Source organism: Microcaecilia unicolor, chromosome 5 (assembly GCF_901765095.1).
Source record: "Microcaecilia unicolor chromosome 5, aMicUni1.1, whole genome shotgun sequence".
NCBI lineage: Eukaryota > Metazoa > Chordata > Amphibia > Gymnophiona > Siphonopidae > Microcaecilia > Microcaecilia unicolor.
The window spans coordinates 311,126,360-311,150,971 of record NC_044035.1 but is presented as its reverse complement, the minus strand read 5'-3'; the positions used below and the strand labels follow the sequence as shown (position 1 = coordinate 311,150,971).

Sequence of the window (24,612 nt, the reverse complement as noted above, 5' to 3'; positions counted from 1 at the left end):
ACTGTTGACTTTTCCTCTAAGCTTTCACACAAGCAGCAGATTATGCAAACCAAAATGGTCTTCTGTAATCAATATTAATTCTTAGATTGTAGTTGAATGTGTTAGTCTGTATGTTACGTGACTCATAGTCTCTTCTTTACCAGAATATTTGCTTAGTTTTTGAAGTAGAATAATAATGCTGCTTCCATTCCTGCCCACTTAGATGTGCCCTATAGTGCACAGTTACAACGTCACACATTAATTCAAATGAAGTACCTCGCACATACAAATGTTCAAACTAAAATATTGCTTTGATTATATTTACAGGAGTTTTTAGAGGAAATCCAGAACAAGTAAAGGAATATCAGGAGCTTTTGGATCCAGTGCTTTTTCAAGCATTTGAAGGTAAAGTTGTCCTTGTTCTAGTTCATTTTATTTTCTTCTTCCTGGAAGAGTTTTGATGAAATGTATTAAAGTATAATAAGCCACAGTGAATACTCTAAAGAAATCAGTGTAAAAGTTGAAAGAACATCTTGACAAATAAGTTTCTCAGGAAAATGTTTTAAAAAAAGAATTAGTTGTAAAAGAATAGAAAGTTTTTATGGAAACTTAAAATTTATTTTAAAGCAAGGCTTTCTCTGAAAGCGTTCTCTTATCTTTGGTCCCAATGTTATCTATTAAAGAAGTATAAGTGCTCCCTGGCTTTAAAGGAAGCAGACTGTGCTCTTTTTGCTTCCCAAGTGTGGATATATTCTTAGGGAAGGGGGTGAAGAGTGAGTGAAGAAGGGTAAAAGATTACTTTGAGGAAGATAATGCAAACAGGAGGACAGTTTATTCCAAGGTCTGTAGTTCTAGATGAAGTTTTATGTACACTAAAGGGGGAGTTTTGCCTTATGTATTCAGTGCTAGTCTGGGCAGGAAAGTGGAAGGTTAAGTGAGGCCAGCACCTTGGGTTTCAATTGTCTATACTGCAAGAAAAGAGCAACATCTGTAGGTGAACATTCCTCATTCATATCTACTATTATAGTTTTACATTGCTGGTGTATCGCTGTCATGGTTTCTATAAAGCAGACAAATAATATGAATGCTAGCACCGCTTTGGTCTTTCACGCCTCCTTTGTCCTAGCAGCAGGAGGGCTATGAAATTGCTTTTCATTTCTTGCATTTGTTACAGTTTCTTGTTGTTTGGTACCAACTTGCTGTGAAAATAACAGGACACGAGGAGCTGATTTGAATGCTCTGTTTAAGGTTATTTGTTACAAGAGGTCTGAGTTGCCGAGAATAAAAAAGGTCTTAGATGGGTGGATGAGGTATTATAGTACCATGAATAAATGTAAATAAGGTTATCTGAATAAATGAGAATAAAATCTGGTTTGATTATGCAAAATTTGGACATGCCTTAGTCCTGTGTTATCACGTGATTCATGCCGGTTGGGCTGCATAGACTTGATTCACATGCATGGCTCGCACATGCAAGGGCATGATGAGTGCAGCTATAGGTAGCTGAGAAGATACGTGCAAAACTATCAGCATCAAGGGATATAATACAAATTGGAAAGAGGAAAACGGGATAGTTAAAGTCCTGAGGGAAACAGGAAAGATACTAATGACAGTAAAAGCATGTGCAGAAGGGGGGGAGTTAATGCCAGCAAAAGCGTGAGCAGAAGGGGGGGGGGGGGGGAGAGTTAATGCAGAAAAGCAAAGAGGTAAGACCTTTTTTTTCCAGAGTTATGAACCAAGTTTTAGAAATTCTATCATGCTCATCTTAAATCAACTTTGACTTTTTTCTTCTTAGCATTATTACATTAATGTAGAAGAAATATGCTTAGAAACTGCTTCTATCCATCTGCTGGAGTCAAAATAATTTCTATCAAATATCACCGATTGGGGAAAATAACAGCTTCTCTTTATCTAATAAGGGTCTGTTATTAAAAATCCATTAAGAACATCCTTTTTTCAAATATGTGCTCTGTCCCTTTATTAATTGTGCTGTGTAACTAAGTAGATAGTATATCATGCTGGAACAATTGTTTAGGTGATCCATAGAAGGTTGCAGGGCATACAGGGGGTGAAAGAATGAAGAGGAGGAACAAAGCTGGTTAAATACGAAACAGAAGCACATATTTGCTAGTTTTTTCTTCTTGCAGAGATGTGTGGTGATCTTTCCTGAGGAGAGGGAGAGCTTTTATTACTTACAGTGGTTTACATTCTGCATTCTAAAGAAGACAATTCAAAATGCATTAAGGGACTCTTACCGCACGCCAATCTGGAGCTACTGCCGGGCCAACGTGGGCGCCAGCAGTAGTTCACCCCCAGCACACATCAGTTCTAGCGTTAGTGCCCTTACTGCCACCTCAGTGGATGGCGGTAAGTGCTCCCCCTGCATGGCCATGCAGTTAAGAGCAATGTTACCGCATTTCCATGTCTTTTTTTTTTGGGCCTTTTCACCCGCTGCAGTAAAAAGTTCCAAGCGAGTGGCAAAAACTGCCCCCGCCGCTAGCGCAGGTCACTTTTTACTGCAGCTTAGTAAAAGGGCCCTTAAGGACCTGAATTTATAATAGGATGTAAGAAGTCCAAAACGGCATCTATTTGAAGCCTATTTTTCAAGGAAATAAGTATCTTTATCAAATAGGTTCCCAGATCTAGCCCCAGTAGCGTGACAATGCAAACATTTACATGTGCTCTGTGGAAGGTATAAATGTGTTCATGTACTGTCTGGTATACTCACTTATTTTATAAAATATGCACTTGCATCACAACTGTGTAACTGCTCCTCCCAAACTATGCCTCCAGGAACACCTACATAAAACCCCCCACACTGTATGAAAAACTTAGAAATAAGCTTGATGGTCACTTCACATAAGTTTCAAGTTAAATTCTTAAATCACCACTTTCATATTTTATAGACTAGTCTGAAGCAGCTTAAATATCCAGTTCCTTTACAAACAGGAACCATAGCTTGCTATAATTCGTCATCGGTCCATTTTTTCTTCATTGTATTCATATAGGTGAAATATTAGTCACTCAAATCACACTGGAAGTTTTTAAAGAAAGGATTCCTTTTTAAAAAAAAAAAAATTTAAACTTATCGGAAATGCTCTGGAGAACCAGTTGCCAAAATAGCTATGTTTTGAACTCTGCCTCAGGGCAAGCGATCTCCTAAAACAAAACAAACAAACACTTCATCAATAGAAATCTTCAAAAACATCAGCTGAAAAATTGTTTCCTAAAAAAAGTCTTCAAAACAGAGTGGCAAGGATATGTACAATGCTAAACTTAGCATACCTGCATATAAGCTTAAATTTCTCCATAGCATCCAAATTAAAATGGTGGCCGTGTCTGTCTACGTATAAAAGTTAAGCTCAGTCACTTGACCAGTTTGAGCCAATGGGAAGACAAGGATCGAAATTCAAATTGCTGTCATCATTTCAATTTCTAAATTCAATCCACACGGTTTAACAGTGTTTACATTTTTTTATAAATCCAGCGTTGTTTATAGTTTAGTAAAGATAGCCACCCTATCTCCCCATTTCAACGCTGTCAATAATTCACTGGTGGACATCACTAACTGAATGCTTCTTGCCAACCAGTGCTGGACCAGTGGTGCCATAGCCACATTATGAGAAATCCTAGATTTATGTTCACTTAATCTTATTTTAACAGATCTCACATTATAACCAATGTAAACAAGGTTTCAAGGGCAGATGATACAATATTTAACAAAATTAGAGTTACATAGGGCCAGATTCTGTTAATGGTGTCTAAAATCTAGACACTTCTGAAAAAAGAACTTACCTTAGGCGCAGTGTATAGAATAGCGCATAGTGCCGGGGAACATGCCTACATTTAGGTGCGTCCATTTACGCCACTGAAAACCTTGTGTACATATCCACTACTAAACGTAAACACATTCCCCTGAATTCTATGACCACGCAGGTAGATTTTGAGTAATGCCCCTGACGCACCCACAATCCTCCTATGGCCACGCCTCTTTATAGAATATGCCTAAAAAAAGTGTGCTTAAATTCCAGAAATTACCAATTAGTAATGATAATTGGTTATCATTGGCCAATTATTACTGGCTTGTTTATTACATAGTGCACATAAATTGGGTGCATGCCTAGTTTAACACGTGCTACTCACTGTGCCTTACATAGAATCCTGGGGATAATGTGTTGGCTGTAGCTGTAATTACTTGAGCCGTTTGAGGGTCAGTCCATTTCAGTCCTTCAATGGTGAATTCACACCTCTGACATAAGTGCATAAGTATTGCCATACCAGGAAAGACCAAAGGTCCATCAAGCCCAGCATCTTGTTTCCAACAGTGGCCAATCCAGGTCACAAATACCTGGCAAGATTCCAAAAAAGTACAAAACATTTTAAACTGCTTATCCCAGAAATAGTGGATTTTCCCCAAGTCCATTTAATAATGGTCTATGGACTTTTCCTTTAGGAAGCCATCCAAACCTTTTTAAAACTCCGCTAAGCTAACCGCCTTTAGCACATTCTGGCAACGAATTCCAAAGGTTAATTACACGTTGAGTGAAGAAATATTTTCTCCGATTCGAATTTACTACATTGTAGCTTCATCGCGTGCCCCCTTGTCGTAGTGTGTTTGGAAAGCGTAAACAGACGCTTCACTTCTACCCGTTCAACTCCAATCATTATTTTATAGACCTCTATCAAATCTCCCCTCAGCCGCCTTTTCTCCAAGCTGAAGTCCTAGCTGCTTTAGCCTTTCCTCATAGGGAAGTTGTCCCATCCCCTTTACCATTTTCGTCACCCTTCTCTGTACCTTTTCTAATTCCACTATATCTTTTTTGAGATGCGCCTACCAGAATTGAACACAATATTCGAGGTGCGGTCGCACCATGGAGCAATACAAAGGCATTATAACATCCTCATTTTTGTTTTCCATTCCTTTCCTAATAATACCTAACATTCTATTTGCTTTCTTAGCCGCAGCAGCACACTGAGCAGAACGTTCAACGTATCATCAACGACGACACCTAGATCCTTTTCTTGGTCTGTGACTCCTAACGTGGAACCTTACATGACGTAGCTATAATTCGGGTTCCTCTTTCCCACATGCATCACTTTGCACTTGCTCACATTAAACGTCATCTGCCATTTAGATGCCCAATCTCCCAGTCTCGTAAGGTCCTCTTGTAATTTTTCACAATCCTCCCGCGATTTAACAACTTTGATTAACTTTGTGTCATCAGCAAATTTAATTACCTCACTAGTTACTCCCATCTCTAGGTCATTTATTAATATGTTAAAAAGCAGTGGTCCCAGCACAGACCCCTGGGGAAGTACCTTTCTCCATTGAGAATACTGACCATTTAACCCTACTCTCTGTTTTCTATCTTTTAACCATGACTCTCCATTTTCCTCTGGAGTCTTTCACGTGGTACTTTGTCAAACGCCTTCTGAAAATCCAGATACACAATATCAACCGGCTCACCTTTATCCACATGTTTGTTCACCCCTTCACTAAATCCATGTTGACTTTGTCTCATTAATCCATGCTTTTGAATATGCTCTGTAATTTTGTTCTTAATAATAGTCGCTACCATTTTGCTCAGCACCGACGTCAGACTCACCGGTCTATAATTTCCCGGATCTCCTCCGGAACCTTTTTAAAAAAATCGGCGTTACATTGGCCACCCTCCAATGTTCCGGTACCACACTCGATTTTAAGGATAAATTACATATTACTAACAATAGCTCCGCAAGCTCATTTTTCAGTTCTATCAGTACTCTGGGATGAATACCATCCGGTCCAGGAGTTTTGCTACTCTTCAATTTGTAGAACTGCCCCATTACATCCTCCAGGTTTACAGAGAATTCATTAAGTTTCTCTGACTCATTGTGTATGATCTGTGATTTCAACACTTTTAGAAACATAATCAGTGCATCTATATGTACGAATCTCCCCAGTATTTCTGGTTTTATGAAATGCAAACATAGGATGTTCCTTGAGACAGGAGTGTAAAGCAAGAACTCCCCAATGTTTTAAAATCAACGTAATGATCCTTGCACTGTAATCAGAATGAGGAAATACTGCTGTAAGCCTCTCCACATCAGTCTTCTAAATATGTTGCAATATCAGTTCACATTGTACAAATCTCACCCATAAATATGCTGGGGATAGCCCCGACTTAGAAATCACTGCTTCAGTATTTTAGATTGAAATTTAAAGTCTTCCCAATAGGAACACAACAGTCTTATTTGCAAAAATTGATCAACTAGTATGCTAGATTTCAGAGCATAAGGATGAAAACCTTTTAAAATGTAAATACACATTCATCTCCATTGATTTCCAGTATAAGGATGTGTCCAGTGTGTTTTCAATCTTCAAAATATGTACATCCAAAAAAAAATCAGTATAATTCCGATGATATTGCATAGTAAACCGAAGATGAGAATCCAAAGAGTTAGTCCAGTGCGCAAACTCCTCCAATTTGTCTTCCTTATCAATCCAAACAAAATGATATCATCAAGTAATCTGTTAAGCATCACAGTGTGTTGAAACCCACTCAGAAGGATAGATATGTAACTCCTCAAGTTGTGCCACATACAAAGTAGCCACTGGAAAGCACCCATTACCACACATTGCTTTGGTGAAAAAAAATTTGTCCTGAAAGAAAAAATAGTCCTTAGTTTAACTGAATTGGCTAATTGCATTAAAAATGAAGTTGAAATTCTAAGATTATCCTGCCCCTTATCCCAGGAAGCAGTCAGAATGTAACACTGGGCCTCCATTCATGGCATGGTGCTTAGAGCTACATACCTGAAAGCCAAAAACAACAGTCTGGAGGCAGGCTGAGCAGGTGATGCAACTGCATGAGTGGTCCCTTCATGGGCGTAGCCTGAAAATCTTCTAAGCTCAACAACAAAGAACCTCAGTTCTTCTCCAGACTCAGTTCACACCACAGACTACCATCGGATGCCTTTCTCCTGGATTGGGGGAAGGGCCTTCTGTATGTATATCATCCCTTCTCTCTGGTAGAGAAGACTCTGCTGAAACTCAAGCAGAACCGGGTCACCATGCTTCTTATCAAGCTCTGATGTCTGAGACAGATATAGTTCCCTCTTCTTCTGGAGTTATCCTCTGAAGAACTTTGAAAATTGGAGTGTTTTCTGACTCTTATCACACAGAATGAGAGATCTCTTCTGCATCCCAACCTCCAATCTCTGGCCTTCCCAGCTTGGGTATTGAGAGTGTAAAAATTGTGTCCCTCCAACTGGCTGAGCATGTTTCCAGGCAATGGCATAACCATTCAAGGTGTGTGTGTTTTATACACACCCCCTGCTAGTCCCTCCCTTCTCCCTCCCACCACATCTTTCCCTTCCCTTCCCACCCCCCTTTGTGCCTTAAAATATTCTCCAGTCTTTGCCACAGCAGTGGCACTCATAAGCTACCTGCGACCTGCACCAAGGCTTTCGAACCATCCTACCTCTTCTGACACAATTTCCTACTTAATGAAGGGGCAGTTCCGAGAGAGAGCCCCACTGCAGGCCGCAGGCAGCCTATGAGTGCCACAGTCACTGGTGCTACTTGGGAGAATACTGGAGTTGATTTTAAGATCCAGGGTTGAAGGGGGGAGGGAATTGCAAGAGCTTTGCGGGGTCAAGAAGTGAAGAGAGAGATGTTGCGGGAGGGAAATGAAGCGTGAGACATACCCACTGTTTCCAGGGTCCTGCTGGCTTCCAGGAAAGATTCCAGTAAGAGGTGTTATACATTCAAATGGAGGAGGTTTGTCATCTAGTGTGAGGGCAAGGCCCTAGATCCTTTTCTCTTTCCCTACATGAAAACTGCTTGAGTACCTTCTATACCTCTCAGTCTTTCTTTTTTATTTATTTTTTTAAAATTCTTTTCATTAGCAAAAACAGGTTACAATACAGCCAGACCAATATCTACAAGATGTGCAATATAACACAATATACAGGTTGTAACAACATTAAAAAAAACAATTAAATGACCTATTTTTTTGTTTTAAGTTCCCCCTATCATCCACCCTACCCTAATTCCCCCCCTCTCGCTCCCAAGAAGTGGCATAGCCCCAGCCCTGCCAAAAACAGCATAGCAGAATTGGAGCTTATATAATATTTAAGCTCAGCACAGACATACCCAGACCATGAGAGTTCCTTCCAAAGAAAAAACAATTTTTTCAGTAATTTAGCAGCCAATTTGTATGCTCTTTGTGGTATCGAACTCCAAACAGGTTTCCATATTTGTTGAAATTATTGCTATCTTTGTCATTTGAGCTTTACCCACCCTATGGTATTCCATCACCATCATGGCATAAACAAGATTGCACCACTATGTCAAAGTAGGTGCTTGAGGTGACCTTGACAAAATGGCTTTGCAGGCCAATTTGGTCAAATAATACAATAATATCCTAAAATGCTTCTTTGATGAACGAAGCAGAGTGGTTACATCAGCAAATAAAAATAGAAATTAGTTTAGGGCCAAATGAACCATCAGGATTCTATTAATATATTTATTTATCTTAGTTTAGTTATTTCAGGCTTTTGATATACCGCAGATTGATCCCAAGCAGGCGACTAAGCGGTTCAGAACAAAAATCTAAAAAACGGTTACTGGGCTGATAGTGGGGGATGGGGGAGGAAGGGAGAATGAGCAAGGGCACAAGGAAGGGAGGATGAAAAGAGAATGCCAAGAAGAAACAGAAGGGAATGAAGCTGAGAAAAGATGAGTCTTGAGAATTTTGAAGGACTGTAGAGGCATAGCCTTTCCGAGGGGGGGACAAGGGTAAGGCATTCCAAAGTTTAGGACCTAAGTAGCTAAAGGCAGTTTCCTGTGAAAATGAAAGATGGAGGGCGGAAGGGGGTGGAAGGGAAGGGAAATGGGACTTGATATACCGCCTTTCTGAGGTTTTTTACAACTGCATTCAAAGCGGTTTACATATATACAGGTACTTACTTTGTACCAGGGGCAATGGAGGGTTAAGTGACTTGCCCAGAGTCACAAGGAGCTGCAGTGGGAATCGAACTCAGTTCCCCAGGATCAAAGTCCACTGCACTAACCACTAGGCTACTCCTCCACTATATATAGAGGAGATTGTCTGAAGAGGAGCGAAGTTGCCATGATGGGGAATAATGGATCAAAAATTTGTTTAAATAGGCAGGGCGTTGAGGAAGTGACCCTTGTAGATGAGCACGAGCAGTTTGAAGTGGATGCTAGAAGTGATGGGGAGCCAGTGTTAGAATAGTGGAGTAATGCGATTGAAGTGCTGTGTCCTATGAATTTAGTTCAAAACCTCTTGTCAAAAGCATTGTAAAGTAGCCATATCCTCCCCACATTTTAAACAAAAACTGTCAGTGGTGATGCCCATCCATAGTGCCCGCCAAAGCAAGTTATATGCCCAAAATATAAGTATGTTAGTCTGCTCCTGCAGGGTCGCATTTATAAATTGTACTGGAGGGGAGGACAATATTTTCTGAAAAACATCCACCAATCAGCACATAGACTTTTACAAAGGAAGAACGTTCTTTCACACACTCCACTCTGTCCTCCTTTAATGCTTGTTGAGGAAGCGAGTGTATATAATGACAGACTTGAAGATAGGCAAAATAATCCCGAGCCACTAACTGATAGGCATCCTTAAGCTGAGCAAAGGATAGAGGCCTCCCATCTTCTTCTACCAGATGTTTAAGTCTTATGATAACCCTTGTCCTCCATTGTTGAAATACACTATAGTGTGCCATCTCCACTGGAAATTCCTCTGAGTCTGGTTGAAAAAAACAATTCTGTAAATGCGTACCTTCACTGTATAGAGGGTAAGTCCATCTCTCTACAGTCTCAAATTGTTCGCTTTATGTAAGGTTTGCTTCTGACAAAGCCCCTCATCAAACATTCCACTGTGTCATTGGATCTCAACATTGTCCTCACTCAGCTCATGAAAGCTTCTTTTGAGCCACTTAATTCCTGTAATCTTAAGTACCTGACCTGGAAGGTCTTATTTTTGGTGGCAATCTCTTCAGCTTGCAGAGTCGGTGAGGTTCAGGCCATAATAGCTAATACACCTTATACAAAGTTTCACCATAACAGAGTACTGCTCCAAACACACATCCTAAGTTCCTTCCTAAGGTAGTGTCAGAGTTCCATCTTAACCAGTCAATCGTTCTTCCAACATTTTTTCCAAAACTTATGCCCATCCTGATGAAAGCACACCTTGGACTGCAAGCGAGCCTTAGCCTTCTCCATGGAACAGACTATAGCCCAAAGACAGTTCACCCAGCCTTTTCTTTCTTATGACACAAAGAGGATGGGGGCAGCCATCGGTAAATTCACTTTATCCAATTTGCTGGCAGACTGCATCTCTTTCACTTATGCCCAGGCTGTGCTTCCTCTGGAGGGTCATGTCATGGCTTACAATGTCAGAGCCATGGCTGTGTCAGTAGCCCACCTAAGATCTGCCTTCACTGAAGATATTTGCAGTTGTGACAGACAGTTTGGTCATACAGTTCTATAGTTCTTCACCCTCCTAGGCCCATTCCTTTGTGTTCCATACTGTACCTTCACAGAAGAAATGTTTGTTATTAATGTTATTGGTTCATTTGCCTTGCCATTGCAAGTCTATATTGACCATTGTTTTCTGTTTTCAATGAGCCTGGTAGTTAGGGATTTTCATTGTGGTATTGATTGCTATTTTTCCCCTAAGATGATGATTATATTCTTTTGTGATTGTTGATATGTCAAGTATTTTGTGAAATGTATTTGTAAACTTTCATAAAAATAAATTTAAGAAATGGCCTATGTATTCTGCTAAGTTAAAGGGGAGAGTAAATGCATACAGACTAATATATTTAAAAAAAATTAAATGGTCTATTAGACACCTCCTGCAACCTTGTTTGTTTTCTGAATGCAATAAAGAAGAAAATAACAAGGAGCCACAATGCATTGTATTTCTGATAGTGATATGCCTGGTCCAGGCAAAGCAGACAGTAAAGCAAAAATGTGAAGAATATTTATTGGTATGCAATACTTGAGAGCGAAAGGAAATTGCTAAAGTGTCTCATTTAGTCATTCTCTGTCATAAATTAGTATGATCCTGTCATATAAAGGAAGCTTAATTTGTGTTGGATGAGATACTCAGAATGCTAGTCTCTGCGAGCAATACTTTTTCATTTCATGGCCTCATGACCAGAATTGAAATTTATCCTCATCACCTCCTTACATTTTTCCATTAAATATAATTACCCTACTGGCACTTTTGCACCTCTGTTCCCACCCTCCCCGTGCCAGTTTCAAGAAATTCTTAGCGAATTCAGTTCCACATATGAATTTATTTCCTGAAGATTGATGCACATGCTGTGCAAAACCATAAGGTCATGAAAGGGGGAACAGTGCCCACTGCATTCTCTTCCAGACGTGGGAACATAAAAGGCTTTCTATTTGTTCAGACCAAGAATATTCCAGTTGAATTAGAAATTTGCCTGCATGTCCATGTTTAATTTAGCAAATCGGTCTGTAACTAGTAATTTGATATTTTCATTTTGAGCAGTCAGTCAGTTAGGACTCTGTAAGCTGTTTTCGGCTGGAGCTAGTTTTAGGTCATTTAGGAATTTAGATGATTCAGGAAAAAGGTTCAGGCTTTGTAATTTGAGTAAGCTTGTTGCTTCTTGATAATTTTAATTTATTTTGTGTATTTGTTTTTATGTCTTTTAATTTTTTTCATATTTCTTATGTTTGTGATGTGAGCCACTCTATGCTGGATCTCAGATTACTTCTCTCCACTCTAGGCCTAAGGAAACTCTCTTGGAACACTCCAGGACTGATAAGGAAGTCAGTAAATTTTATTCCCAATCAATCACTGTAAATCATTTAAGGCAGGCAATACTACTTTATAACAAGTTCCAATAAAGTTTGAGATTATCACCAAAGTGGACTGACTTCCCATTCGAGCGCTGTCCCAGTTCATGTAACCACTCTACCTTATTTGTCAAAGAAGCATTTTAAGATACTAGTGTATTATTTGACCACATTGGCCTGTAAAGCCATTTTGTCAAGGTCACCTCAAGCACCTGCTTTGATACAGTGGTGCAATCTTGTTTATGCCATGATGGTGATGGAACGCCATAGGGTGGGTAAAGCTCAAATCACAAAGATAGCAAAAATTTCAACAAATATGGGAATCTGTTTGGAGTTCAGTACCACAAAGAGCATACAGTTGGCTGTTAAATTGCTGAAAAATTATTTTTTCTTTGGAAGGGATTCTGATGGTCTGGGGATGTCTGTGCTGAGCTGAAAATAGTGTATAAGCTCCAGTTCTGTTATGTTGTTCTTGGAAGGGCTGGGGCTATGTCACTTCTTGGGAGCATATGTGGGGAGGGGAGGGGTGGAACTTGGGAGGGGATTAGGGTAGGGTAAATGATAGGAGGAACTTAAATCAAAAAAATAAGTCATTGAATTCTTATTTTTCTGTTGTTACAGCCTGTATACTGTTATGTTGCACTTTCATTTGTACATATTGGTCTGGCTGTATTGTAACCTGATTTTGCTAATGAAAAGAATTAAAAAAAAAAAAAAGACTAGGAGAGATATAGAAGATACTCAAGCAGTTTTTGTGTAGGGCAAGAGAAAAGGGTCTAGGGCCTTGCCCTCACAGTAGACGCCAAACGACCTCCATTTGAATGTATAATAACTCTTAGTGGAATCTTTCCTGGAAGCCAGCAGGACCCTGGAAACAGTGGGTATGTCTCACGCTGCATTTCCCTCGTCTCTCTCTTCCTGACCCTGCAAAGCTCTTGCAATTCCCTCCCCCCATCCACCCCTGGACCTTAAAATCACCTCCAGTAGCACCAGCGACTGTATATAGAAGAGAGAGAGAGAACAGTTGACTGTCTACGTTTATTTTTTTTTTTTTGTTATTATGAGATAGTATAGGGTCCCAGCTGTATGATAATTACCCTTCTAAGATGTTTGAACAGCTCATTTTAATATTCAGTAGACATAATATGCTGTTTAGATGCTCAAGTAGCTTATTTTAATATTCATTAGGCATATCTCATTCGCATCCATTTGACATATTACGCTACTCTTATTAAAATTACGGTCTGGTTTTGGCGCCTTTTCACAGTTTACTCTCCCTGTCAGTCCTTTAAAGATCCTAGGTGTTTGTCCCAAGTTCTTTTGAACTAAGATACTGTTTTCATCTCAATCACTTCCACCGAGAGGCCGTTCCACGAATTCACCATCCTTTCTGTGAAGAAGTATTTCCTCAGGTTACTTCTGAGTCTGTCCCCTTTCATCCTATGCCTCCTTGTTTCAGAGCTTCCCTTCGCTTGAAAGAGACTCGCCTCCTGTGTATTTATGACGCATAGGTATTTAACTGTCTTTATCATATTTCCCCTCTCTCACCTTTCTTTCAAAGTATACATATTGAGATCTTTAAGTCTGTCCTGTCTGTCCCCATATGATTTATAACAAAGTCCACTGACCATTTAGTAACAACCCTCTGGACCGATTCCATCCTCTTTATTCCTTTTTGAAGGTGCGATCTACAAATAGTACACAATATTCTAAATGAGGACTCACCAGAGTCTTATAAAGGGGCATCATCACCTCCTTTTTGGCCATTCCTCTCCCTATGTACCCAAGCATCCTTCTAGTTTCGCCATCACCTTTTCTACCTGTTTGGCCACTTTATGATCATTACATACGATCACACCCAAGTCCTGCTCTTCTTTCGTGCACAGAAGTTCTTATCCCCCTAAACTATACTGTTTCCTCATGTTTTTCCAGGCCTTTCCTTTAGCTTTGCTGAGTTCTTCCTCATGTTGTCCAGACCATCGGGGGTGTCTGCCCTGTTGCAAATTTTGGTATCATCCGCAAAGAGATAAACCTTACCAGACAGTCGTTCAGCAAATTGCTTACAAAAATGTTAAAAAGAACCGGCCGAAGAACCAAACCTTGCGGCACACCACTAGTAACATCCTTTTCCTCAGAATGAGCTCCATTTTTCGTTACCCTCTGACCCTTCCACTCAACCAGTTCCTAACCCAGTCAGTCACTTTAGGCCTCATACCGAGGTCACTCAGTTTATTTATTAGTTGTCTTTGAAGAACCGTGTCAAAGACTCTTAAAATTTAAGTACACCACATATAGCGCTTTCCCTTGATCCAACTCTCTGGTCACCCAGTCAAAGAAGTTGATCAGATTTGTCTGACAAGACCTGCCTCTAGTGAAACCATGTTGCCTCAGGGCCTATAATCCATTGGATTCCAAAAACCGTACTATTCTCTGTTTAAAAGCATTTCCATTAATTTACTTACCACAGAAGTCAGGCTCACTGGCGGCCCCCTGGAGCAGAACCCCGGAGGAGCACAGCAACGTGAGAGGGGAGAGGAGCGGCTGCAGAGCCGACAGCCAATGCCTGATGGCTGCCTGCGGTGCCGCGCTTCCTTTTTAAAAACATTTCTGGTTGTTTAATTAGCTCTTTTTGTTTTTGTAGCAGCCACTGCTGCTCAACAGGAGAAGCACCAGTGGCCAGAAATGGGAGCTGGCGGCGCGTGTTTCATGGGAGACTTGGCAGGTCTGTGTTGGGTGGGCGGGCCTGGATGGAAAGAAGGGGATAGAGAGAGAGAAAGACACTGGATGGAAGGATGGGGAGAGAAAGAGAGAAAACAGATGGAAGGATGGGGAGAGAAAGGGGGAGATGGATGAATGGATGCAGAGAGAGAGGGGAGAGATTGGAAGGATGTGGAGAAAGAAGGGACACTGAACAGAAAAGGGTACAGAGAGAGACACTGGATAGAAGGAAGGGGAGAGAGACATTAGATGGAAGGATCAGGAGAGAAAGAGGGAAGACGCTGGATGGAAGGGTAGGGAAAAAGAGGAGACACTGGATGGAAGGATGCAGAAAGAAAGAGGGGAGACATTGGGAGGATGGGGAGAGAAAGAGGGGAGACACTGGAAGGATGGGGAGAGAAAGAGGAGAGCTGCTGGATGGAAAAGGGGTGTAGAGAAAGACTGGAGAATAAGAGGAAGGGCATGGGGAGAGCAAGGGTGAGAAAACGATGAAAAGCCAGAGGTAGATGAAGGAAAAAGAAGGAAATTAAACCCTGCCCCCCCCTCTCGGCAGCTCCAACCCCTCCCAGTTCAGCAGTAACCGCCCCATGGGGGGAGGGGGTCCTGAGACCAGAGGGGGTGATGGGGTCCTGAGACCAGGGAGGGGGAGGGGACCTAGAGACCAGACAGGGGGAGGGGGTCCTGAGCAGAAAGGGGGGTGCAGGGGGTCCTGAGACCAGAGAGGGAAGGGGAGGGGGTCCTGAGACTAGAGAGGGAGGGGGAGGTATCTCTGTCACACACACACTCTCACACACACTCTCTCTCTCTTTCACAGTCAGTGTCTTTCTCTCTCTCTCTCTCTCTCTCACGCTCACACACTGTCTCTCACACACTCTGTCTCACACTGTATCACATTCACTCTCTGTCACACAGTCATTCTCAAACACTCTCTCGATCTCAAACACTCGGTCTCACAGAGAGTCTGTGTATCGTACACATACTCTCACACTCTATCTGTCTCACACACACACTCTCTCTCACACACACTGTATCTGTGTGAAACACTCTCTCACACTCACAGTGGCTCATATACGCACTCACACACTCTCACAGACACACTCGCACCCACACTCACTCTCTCTGTCCGTCACACACACACACTCGCACATTCACTCGCTCTCTCACACAGTCACTCTCACACACACTCTCTCAAACATACACACTCCGAGGAAAACCTTGCTAGAGCCCGTTTCATTTGTGTCAGAAATGGGCCTTTTTTTACTAATGATTGTATAAAACCAATAAAAACCCTTCAGATTTGTAGTTATAGCTCTGACAACTTTCCTTAAGTTTAAGAAGAAAATCAGTATTAACAATTTCTGTCCAATGTCTTAGTATTAACTTTCCTAGTGCAATTTGTTTTGAGAACCAAGAAACTTCAAACATGTCTTGGGACTCAAAAAAAAAAAAAAAGATTGCACCATTAGGAAAATTAATACTAAGACACTGGACAAAAACTGTTAATACTGATTTTCTTCAGATACAAAATACTAGTTGCAACATTCTATATTTGTTACTTGTTTTAAGTTGGTTGTTATTTATAACAGTATTACTTCTCTTGTGTACCATGTGACAGATGTTTTGATTGATGATATACTGATAAGCAGCTGCATAGGTGGGTTCATATAATGTTTGCCATGGTAGGCTTTTGTGCTATTTGCTAATGAAGTGTTTTGTTTGTTTGTTTTTTGTTTTAAATTTACAGAGTGTCCCGTGGTACCTAAGTATTACTACGTACCAGCTGATTTTGTTGAAGCAGAAAAGAAGAATCCAGATAGTCAAAAGCGATTTCCTAGTAACTCTGGGCGGGATGGAAAGCTTTTCCTCTGGGGACAGGCCCTGTATGTCATAGCAAAACTACTGGGTAAGATGGGAAGACAAGCACCCTCCTTCTGATATTCTGTGGGTAATGTGCAGCTATTCTATACACGATAAGGGTCATTTTATAACAGAATTCCTATGTGGAAAGTCCAAAAAAGGCACCAATGAGCCTATAGAAAACATCCACCCAGAACTACAACGAATAGTATACAGATTTTCACACACACACATAATTATATCTGCTCCAAAGAAGGTGTAGATGTGTACTTGTACTTTATGCGTGTACCCTAATATTTTATAAAATACAAATCTATATTGCAACTCCATCCCAGCTCTACCCAAACAACACCCCTAGTAATACCTACGAATGGTTCAGATAAATTAGTATACACCATCTCGTTGTGTGTTTTTATAAAAGCCACTTTCTACGTGCAAAACAATTTTAACACACAGAAAAAAACCTTTAGAGAATGGAATCTTGTCTGAAGGTATACACATGTACAAAGTAGACACAGCTTTGCTCATGTGTTTTGAAGGATGAGGGGTAGGAGGTGGGGAAGAGGTGAGAAGGCATGCTTAAAGAGAACTGAGGCTGCATTTTTATGAGGAGGCCAGTCTCTGCCAGGAGAGAACACACGGGATTAATGAATGAGCCATTTCACAATATTTAATATTATAGACTCAAGTTTACTTATTTAAGACGGAAGTACAATATTTTTTTATTATGATTTGACTTTATAGAATTTACAGTTTGTCCAGTATAAGAATGTTTTTTCTTTGGTGGGAAGGGGGAGGGATACATTTCTGGCATCTTTCTCCTTCTATTTCTTTTATGATCAATCAGAACCAGCCTCTACTGGAGATTAGATGAAGTATCACTGCATCCTATCTAATCTAATACAGGATTTATTTGCCACACAAATTCTAGCAAAAGGTTCTAGGCAGCTTACATATATAAGAAGCCCAAAGAAAAACTATCAAAGACTTACAACCAATAATGTAAAGTATTAAAAACACAAAAAAGCAATAATACCTCAACTCTATCAAAGTAAAATAGATAAGGATTAAAACGTCTGTAGCTGTTTGGAATTTTTTCTTCATTTTTAACCCCCTTTTCTAGCCCAATCATTGTAATGGCAGTCCTTGGATATGGTTCCATAGACTGACGCCTTCTAGTGCCCATAACACATACATCCTCAGTCTGGCCAGTAGATGCTGCTGTTGTGCAATGGTTGAGACTCCCTTCCTCCTGGGAGCCATTAGTGCTGGCTGTGCAGCATCCTTGGCTCTGATCTGTCTGAGCAACAGAAGCCAGTTTCAGGCATGGCAGCATAAAGTCCAGTCACTGAGCATCCAACTTACTCCAAGACTGTTTTCATCACTGCTGCTAAGAATTGGTTAAATATATTTTACAAAAAAACATTATTCAGAGCTTGAGTGAAGGCTGCACAGGTAGCAAACTAACAGCAGGTTTTACGCTGTGTGCATCATAAAGCATTTGAGGTCACTTGGATGCAAGTTGAATGCTTTTTTTCCTCGTTAAGGTATGTATGAGCTTAATTATCTACACAGAACATCATGAAATAAGGGCAAGAGGTAAAAATGACTGCCCATGCTTTAAGCTCCATTCTACCTCATTTGTATACTTTCTGAAACACTTAGGGGGTCTTTTACAAAGGCTCGGTAGCATTTTTAGCATGTTCTAATGATTAGCGCATGCAAAACACTAGAGACACCCATAGGAATATATGGGCGCCTCTAGTGTTTAGTGCACACTAAAAACGCTAATGTGCCTTTGTAAAAGGACCCCTTAGTTACCCTTCTCTGCACAATGGATAAATCTAACATGGAAAAAAGAAATCTAGCATTACATACGTAGTAATACCTGTTCTATTTTATTTGTTTTACGTAAGTAGTGGAATGGGGTATACTACTGGGACCATGACCTGACCAATATTTTGTCCAGCATAGCAACTAGAGAGCTTGGGGGGCCAGAGCAGGAGGATTGGTTTGTTTGGCTCCTCCAGCCAAATAGATTTTTTTTTTTTGTTAAATTTGTACCCCGCGCTTTCCCACTCATGGCAGGCTCAATGCGGCTTACATATTGTATACAGGTACTTATTTGTACCTGGGGCAATGGAGGGTTAAGTGACTTGCCCAGAGTCACAAGGAGCTGCCTGTGCCTGAAGTGGGAATCGAACTCAGTTCCTCAGTTCCCCAGGACCAAAGTCCACAACCCTAACCACTGCCCCTATGGTTCCCCTTCCTACTAGTGGTTTTCAAAGTACACTGTATAATTTCAATTTTGATATACCGCTAAGCAGGGTAGATCCAACTGGTTTACAATATAAAAAAAATAGAAAAGTTTGTGGGAGACAGTTTACGTAGACATAGATATGCACATATGGAAGCCTAGATTACATGTTTTCCAATGTGCAACTAAATCTCCGTCATCATTGTGGTTGATGTACTACTGTCTTGACCATAGTGGGCTACCATGTGCTTCTCAGACTGTTAAACACACCTTTCTATTATTTCAAGGACACGGTACTCCTCAATTATAATGTTAATCTAGCCCGACATCTCAGATGCACTTAAAACAAAATAAAGTAGCATCAACAAAATATGTGTGAGAAGTTGAGATTTATTTATTTATTTTTATTTATTTATTTATTGCATTTGTATCCCACATTTTCCCACCTATTTGCAGGCTCAATGTGGCTTACATTATGCTGTAGTGGCGATCGCCATTATCGGAATGAGAAATACAGAGTGGTATTGCATTAAAGTTCATAAGTGACAGAGTACTTTAAGCAGTCAGGTATAGAGAGTTTGTATAGAGATGGCTTGCCTACCCTTATAAAGAATTCTTTGGGGCACCTTCAGTAGAAAAGGTCCTGGAAAAGGGGGCAATAAAAGCACTGACAGCAGATGAACAACACAAATATTTCTAATATCTAACCTGTGTCCTAGCAATGTTCGCCACCACATACGTACCTGATAATTGTTCAGTGAAGTACTCAGACTCTATACAAGCTCCCAGGGTTGCTGCAAATGCAGCAGGTTATTCTTTATTCTTGCCTTCATCCTTTGTTTTGTTTTGTTTTCATAGCTACCTCCTCCGTCCAGGGACAATTTTAATGTACACAAATGTGTACCAGATAGCTCATAATAAATCATTTCCTACTTTCACTGGTGTAAGAGCAAGGATGCCTCTTATGGGCTACTGAGGGAAGTTGGCTTTTCAAAGACCCAAAGGTGTGCTCAGTCAGGGATCTAGTAAATTGATGAGTATGGTCGTACTGCTCTTCCTAGACAAAGGAATGCTGAAGGAAGGGAATTAGCAGCCAGACTAGTTGGGGGGAGGGGGGTAAACATCTCCTAAAGCAAAGAAAGTAAGTAATCACAACAAGCATTACCAGTAAACGGCGATCCCAGCAGACCATTTCCGGGCTTTCTGACTTCTTGGATGACCCAAGTCTCCAAAGCGCATTGAGTAGCCCTGATATTGAAGAATCAAACCATCTCATAGAAATCCCTATGTATCGCTATCTTTACCTGCTCAATACAGTGGTGATATGTACAGTCAGGTATATAAAACATAACCTCCGGAATAGAGTTTACACCTCTCTGGAGAGAAGTCTGATTAATTCCAGTTATATCTTCTGCCACCCTTTTAGAAGGGCCTTTGCCAGATAATGCAGAGCAGTCATCACTTGCACTTCAGTGGACAAGCTGTGAAATTAGTCTGTATGGGAAAACATCTTATCACACAGCAGAGAGATGAGAGTTTTGGTCGCTTGAATCTATTTAGTTGCACTCCGTTTTGGCTTCTCTAAATCTGCCCTGAAAATAAATACAACGTATTGGGAGGCTTAGCATCTACTGCAATGGGCAGAAAAGATTAAATACTCTTGTAGAGTCACTGAAGTATACTGTAATTATATATGCACCTTGGACTGAAGGGAGTGTAAGGAAATGATTACTCTCTTTATTTTCTCATATATTGTAAGAAATATGCACAGAGAGGATATTTATATAAACGTTTTTCTGCATGTAAAATCTTTTTTATACATCGAAAAGGGCTGTTATAAATTGTGTGACTATCAGTCATTTTCGAAAGAGAAGGGCGCCCATCTTTCGACACAAATCGGGAGATGGGCGTCCTTCTCTCAGGGTCACCCAAATCGGCATAATCGAAAGCCGATTTTGGGGGTCCCCAACTGCTTCCTGTCGCGGGGACGACCAAAGTTCCCTGGGGCGTGTCGGAGGCGTATCGAAGGTGGGACTGGGGTGTGCCTAACAGATGGGCGTCCTCCAGCGATAATGGAAAAAAGAAGGGCGTCCCTGATGAGCACTTGGGCGACTTTACTTGGTCCATTTTTTGTTACAACCAAGCCTCAAAAGGTGCCCGAACTGACCAGATGACCACCGGATGGAATCGGGGATGACCTCCCCTGACTCCCCCAGTGATGACTAACCCCCTCCCATCCTGAAAAAAACAACTTTAAAAACTTTTTTTTGCCAGCCTGAAATGTCATACTCAGGTCCATCGCAGCAGTATGCAGGTCCCTGGGAGGGGAGGTATGTATGTGTCAGCGGAGGCATAGCGAAGGCATGGACGCCCGTCTTTCAAACATTTTGGACGTCCTGAACTGCGCCCCCCCCCCCCCCCCCCCACACACACACACACAGGGACGGCCAAATTTCAAGGGAGTGGAGTGGAGGAGTGACCTAGTGGTTAGAGCACTGGTCTTACAATCCAGAGGTGGCAGGTTCAAATCCCACTGCTGCTACTTGTGATCCAAAACCCAAATAAATAAAGGGGATGTCGGAGGCATAGCAGGCATGGACGTACTTTTCACAGAAACATCCAGGCATGGATGTCCTTCTCACAAACAATCACATTTTGGACGTCCTCAACTGCCATCGCAGGGACGGAGGCATAGCAAAGGACGTCCTCAACTGCTGTTGAAGGGACAGAAGCATAGCGAAGGACGTCCTTCACCCATACTCTTAAAAAAAAAAAAAAAAGAAATCCCTGACGAGCACTTGGACATTTTCACCTGGACTTGTATTTTTCTAAGGTTGTAGATGGCAATTTATTTAAGGTTGTAGACGTCTTTGGCATGCGCAGAGCAGCCACACATAACGCTTGACTGCTCTGCACTGGCTTCCCCTCCTTAGGAAGGAAATCATGTGCAAATGAGCTAACAGTGAGCAGCTCATTTGCATGCGATTTCCTTCATGCATGCTTGTTCCTTTCCGAATCACTAAGGGATCGGTTAAGGAAGGGCTTTTTCCGTTCAGTTAGTGCATCAGTTAGTCCACTGCAGTGCCCCCTAGGGTGCCCGGTTGGTGTCCTGGCATGTCGGGGACCAGTGCGCTATGAATGCTGGCTCCTCCCATGACCAAATGAGTTGGATTTGGTCGTTTTCGAGATGGGCGTCCTTGGTTTCCATTATGGCCGAAAACCGGGGACGACCATCTTTAAGGTCAACCATCTCAACATTTATGTCGACCATCTCTAAGGTCGACCTAAATGTTGAGATTTGGGTGTCCCCGACCGCATTATCGAAACGAAAGATGAACGCCCATCTTGTTTCGATAATATGGGTTTCCCTGCCCCTTCGCGGGGACGTCCTGCGAGGATGCCCTCAGGAAAACTTGGGCGCCCCATTCGATTATGCCCCTCCACATATGTGCCTCCAGTACGTATGCCAAAAAGATCGTGCGTACTATAGCATTGCACAGGGGCATGATGCAGCCCAGGTCACCTCTCTTAGCCACTCCAACTCCAGTACTGAGAGAGAAAAAAAATAATAAAAAAAATCCGGATTCTAATTCAATCCAGTACTTCCAATTCTCCAGACAAAGCGTTCAAAAACAACAATGTCCAACAAGGTGAAGTCTTTTAAAATCAAGGAGCAAAAATCTAGTTGAGCAATCCTGTTTATTTGTATAAAATGTCTGCAGCACAGACATAAACCCGTTCCTGTGCCTTCTTTTCTTCCCCTCCCCCTCCAGCTAAGCCAGGTGCAGCTCAGCAGCTTTCAGGGAGAAGTAAAAAAAAAAATAATACCTATGTTTTCCCAGCACACTAGCACAAAACTCAAAGGAGAAACCCCCAAAACAACAGTAAAAGTTCATATAAACAAATCACTTCCTTTCACAGTCTTTCATCACAACTTTGCAAACCCAATACATATAGTAACATAGTAAATGACGGCAGATAAAGGGAAAGGAAATGGGACTTGATATACCGCCTTTCTGTGGTATTTTGCAACTACATTCAAAGCGGTTTACATATATACAGGTACTTATTCTGTACCTGGGGCAATGGAGGGTTAAGTGACTTGCCCAGAGTCACAAGGAGCTGCAGTGGGAATCAAACCCAGTTCCCCAGGATCAAAGTCCGCTGCACTAACCACTAGGCTACTCCTCCACTCCTGTGCAGTCCATCCAGTCTGCCCAACAAGAATACCCGAGCAGAAAGAGATGGGAAGAATTTAAAATGTGTCTCAACCAAAAAGTTTCATGTTAAGCCCATAGCAATTAATATTCTTTTCTATAGCTTTAGAAACTCAGTTCTCAGGACACTGCTTAGAGCTGAGTCCTTAACCAACTTCCCACTTGATCAGGTATTCTGATGCATGATATCACCTGCTGGGCTATGTGTTCTGTTCATGATTCCTGCGCACTGCTAACCTGGAGTTCCAGCTTATTCTGCCAAGAGTTCCATCTCCGCTCCCTCTAGATGCTGTTCTCCTTCCTCCATGAACTCCATCAGCTCTGGCTGGCTTTCTTTGTTGGCATCTTCTTAGAGAGCAAGGACCGGCGGCGCCAGCCCTTCTCAGCTTTTCTTTGGTTCCATGGTACACTGCTTAGTGAGCCAGGAGAACTGGGCTTGTTCTAAATCCTGGCCCTTCCCTAATCATTAACGCCTTCCCTTCCAGGAAAGCACTGCAGTTGTGAAGCCCTTCCCTTCCTGAGGATGTGCCAGGTTTCTCCTTCCTAGGGTTCTGTGCCTGTCCTAGGGAAGAATAGGTCTCAATACCTTAAGGAAAAGTTTAGTATCCTGGGATTTACCCTCTTGATCATAACAATACTTATATGAGTGCTGCATGTAGGTGTAGAACTGTAAATAAAAAAAAACATTAGCCTGTGCTCAATTTGACAATTGTTTATTGATATATCAATATATGAGAACATACAAATATTAATGGCAGACAAGATATGTTCTAAATTCTGGAAAAAGACCAGATCCTTATAGGGAATTTGGCATCTTGAACACAAAAGGATCAAAAGAATACATAAAAAGATTCATTATTACAGGAGCATAGATTAGTTTACTAATGACTGCATTGTCTCTATGATAGTCTCCACCCCTTGACCATCAGATTATCCTTAATATATTGGAGTCATAAATTGCTCCCAAGTTAAGATACAAATGACATATAATGTTTTTCCATTCCTAAATATCTCTGGGTCTCCTAACATCTTACCCTGCTCTTCATGGTTAAACAGTGAAGTAATACACATTCAGAAAGTGGTCATACTGACTAAATTCTAGCTTATTTATTAAAATATATTTCTAAGGTAGAAAGTTTTCCACTTAGGCATTCCCGGGACTGTAGTTTGGGAAAAGCAGGGATGGCATTGTGGTGTACAAGTTTATTTTATAAAATATACATATGCATACATAGAATATACACATTTACACCTTCCTCAGAACAAGTATAAATTTGTGCATAAGAATTTGTGCAGTGTTGGAGCAGGTTCAAAGTGTTTTATTTAGAAATGCCATTGATTTGAAGTACTTCTATGACTCACTGAGTTGCCTATGATGCTTTTTTAAAATAGGCACCTTTTTGTTACTTTGAATAGGTACCCTCTTATTAAATTGCTTGAAGAATGTCTTTTCAGGTGTGGTATGTAATCCTTCCACTCTGTTCAGCTGGTTGTTCCAGACCCATGTTGGCACTGGTATGACATCATTTACAAAATGGAATTCCATAGTGCCTTTTCACAACGTGAAATATTTTCCAGGGATTATTTTGTGAATTGTATTGTGCATGCAGGTTTATATGGAAATCTTATTGATGTGTGCTGCTACATCTTTTAATGTTAAATGTGACCCTGTCAGTGAGTTTTACAAGCAACAGAAAATGTGCAGTTGAAAAGAAGAGAATGGATGAAGCAATGGTGAA

The 24,612-nt window shown here is 41.2% G+C and overlaps 1 protein-coding gene across 3 annotated transcripts in view; it reads left to right on the top strand.

Moving 5' to 3' along the window:
• PHKB (phosphorylase kinase regulatory subunit beta) overlaps positions 1–24,612 on the top strand; it is a 435,362-nt gene that overhangs the window by 276,253 nt on the left and 134,497 nt on the right. For all 3 annotated transcript variants that reach the window (XM_030204379.1, XM_030204381.1, XM_030204382.1), the window contains 2 exons: positions 307–384; positions 16,287–16,445. In XM_030204379.1, coding sequence (XP_030060239.1) covers positions 307–384; positions 16,287–16,445 — 237 coding nt within the window. The remainder of the gene's footprint in view (positions 1–306; positions 385–16,286; positions 16,446–24,612) is intronic.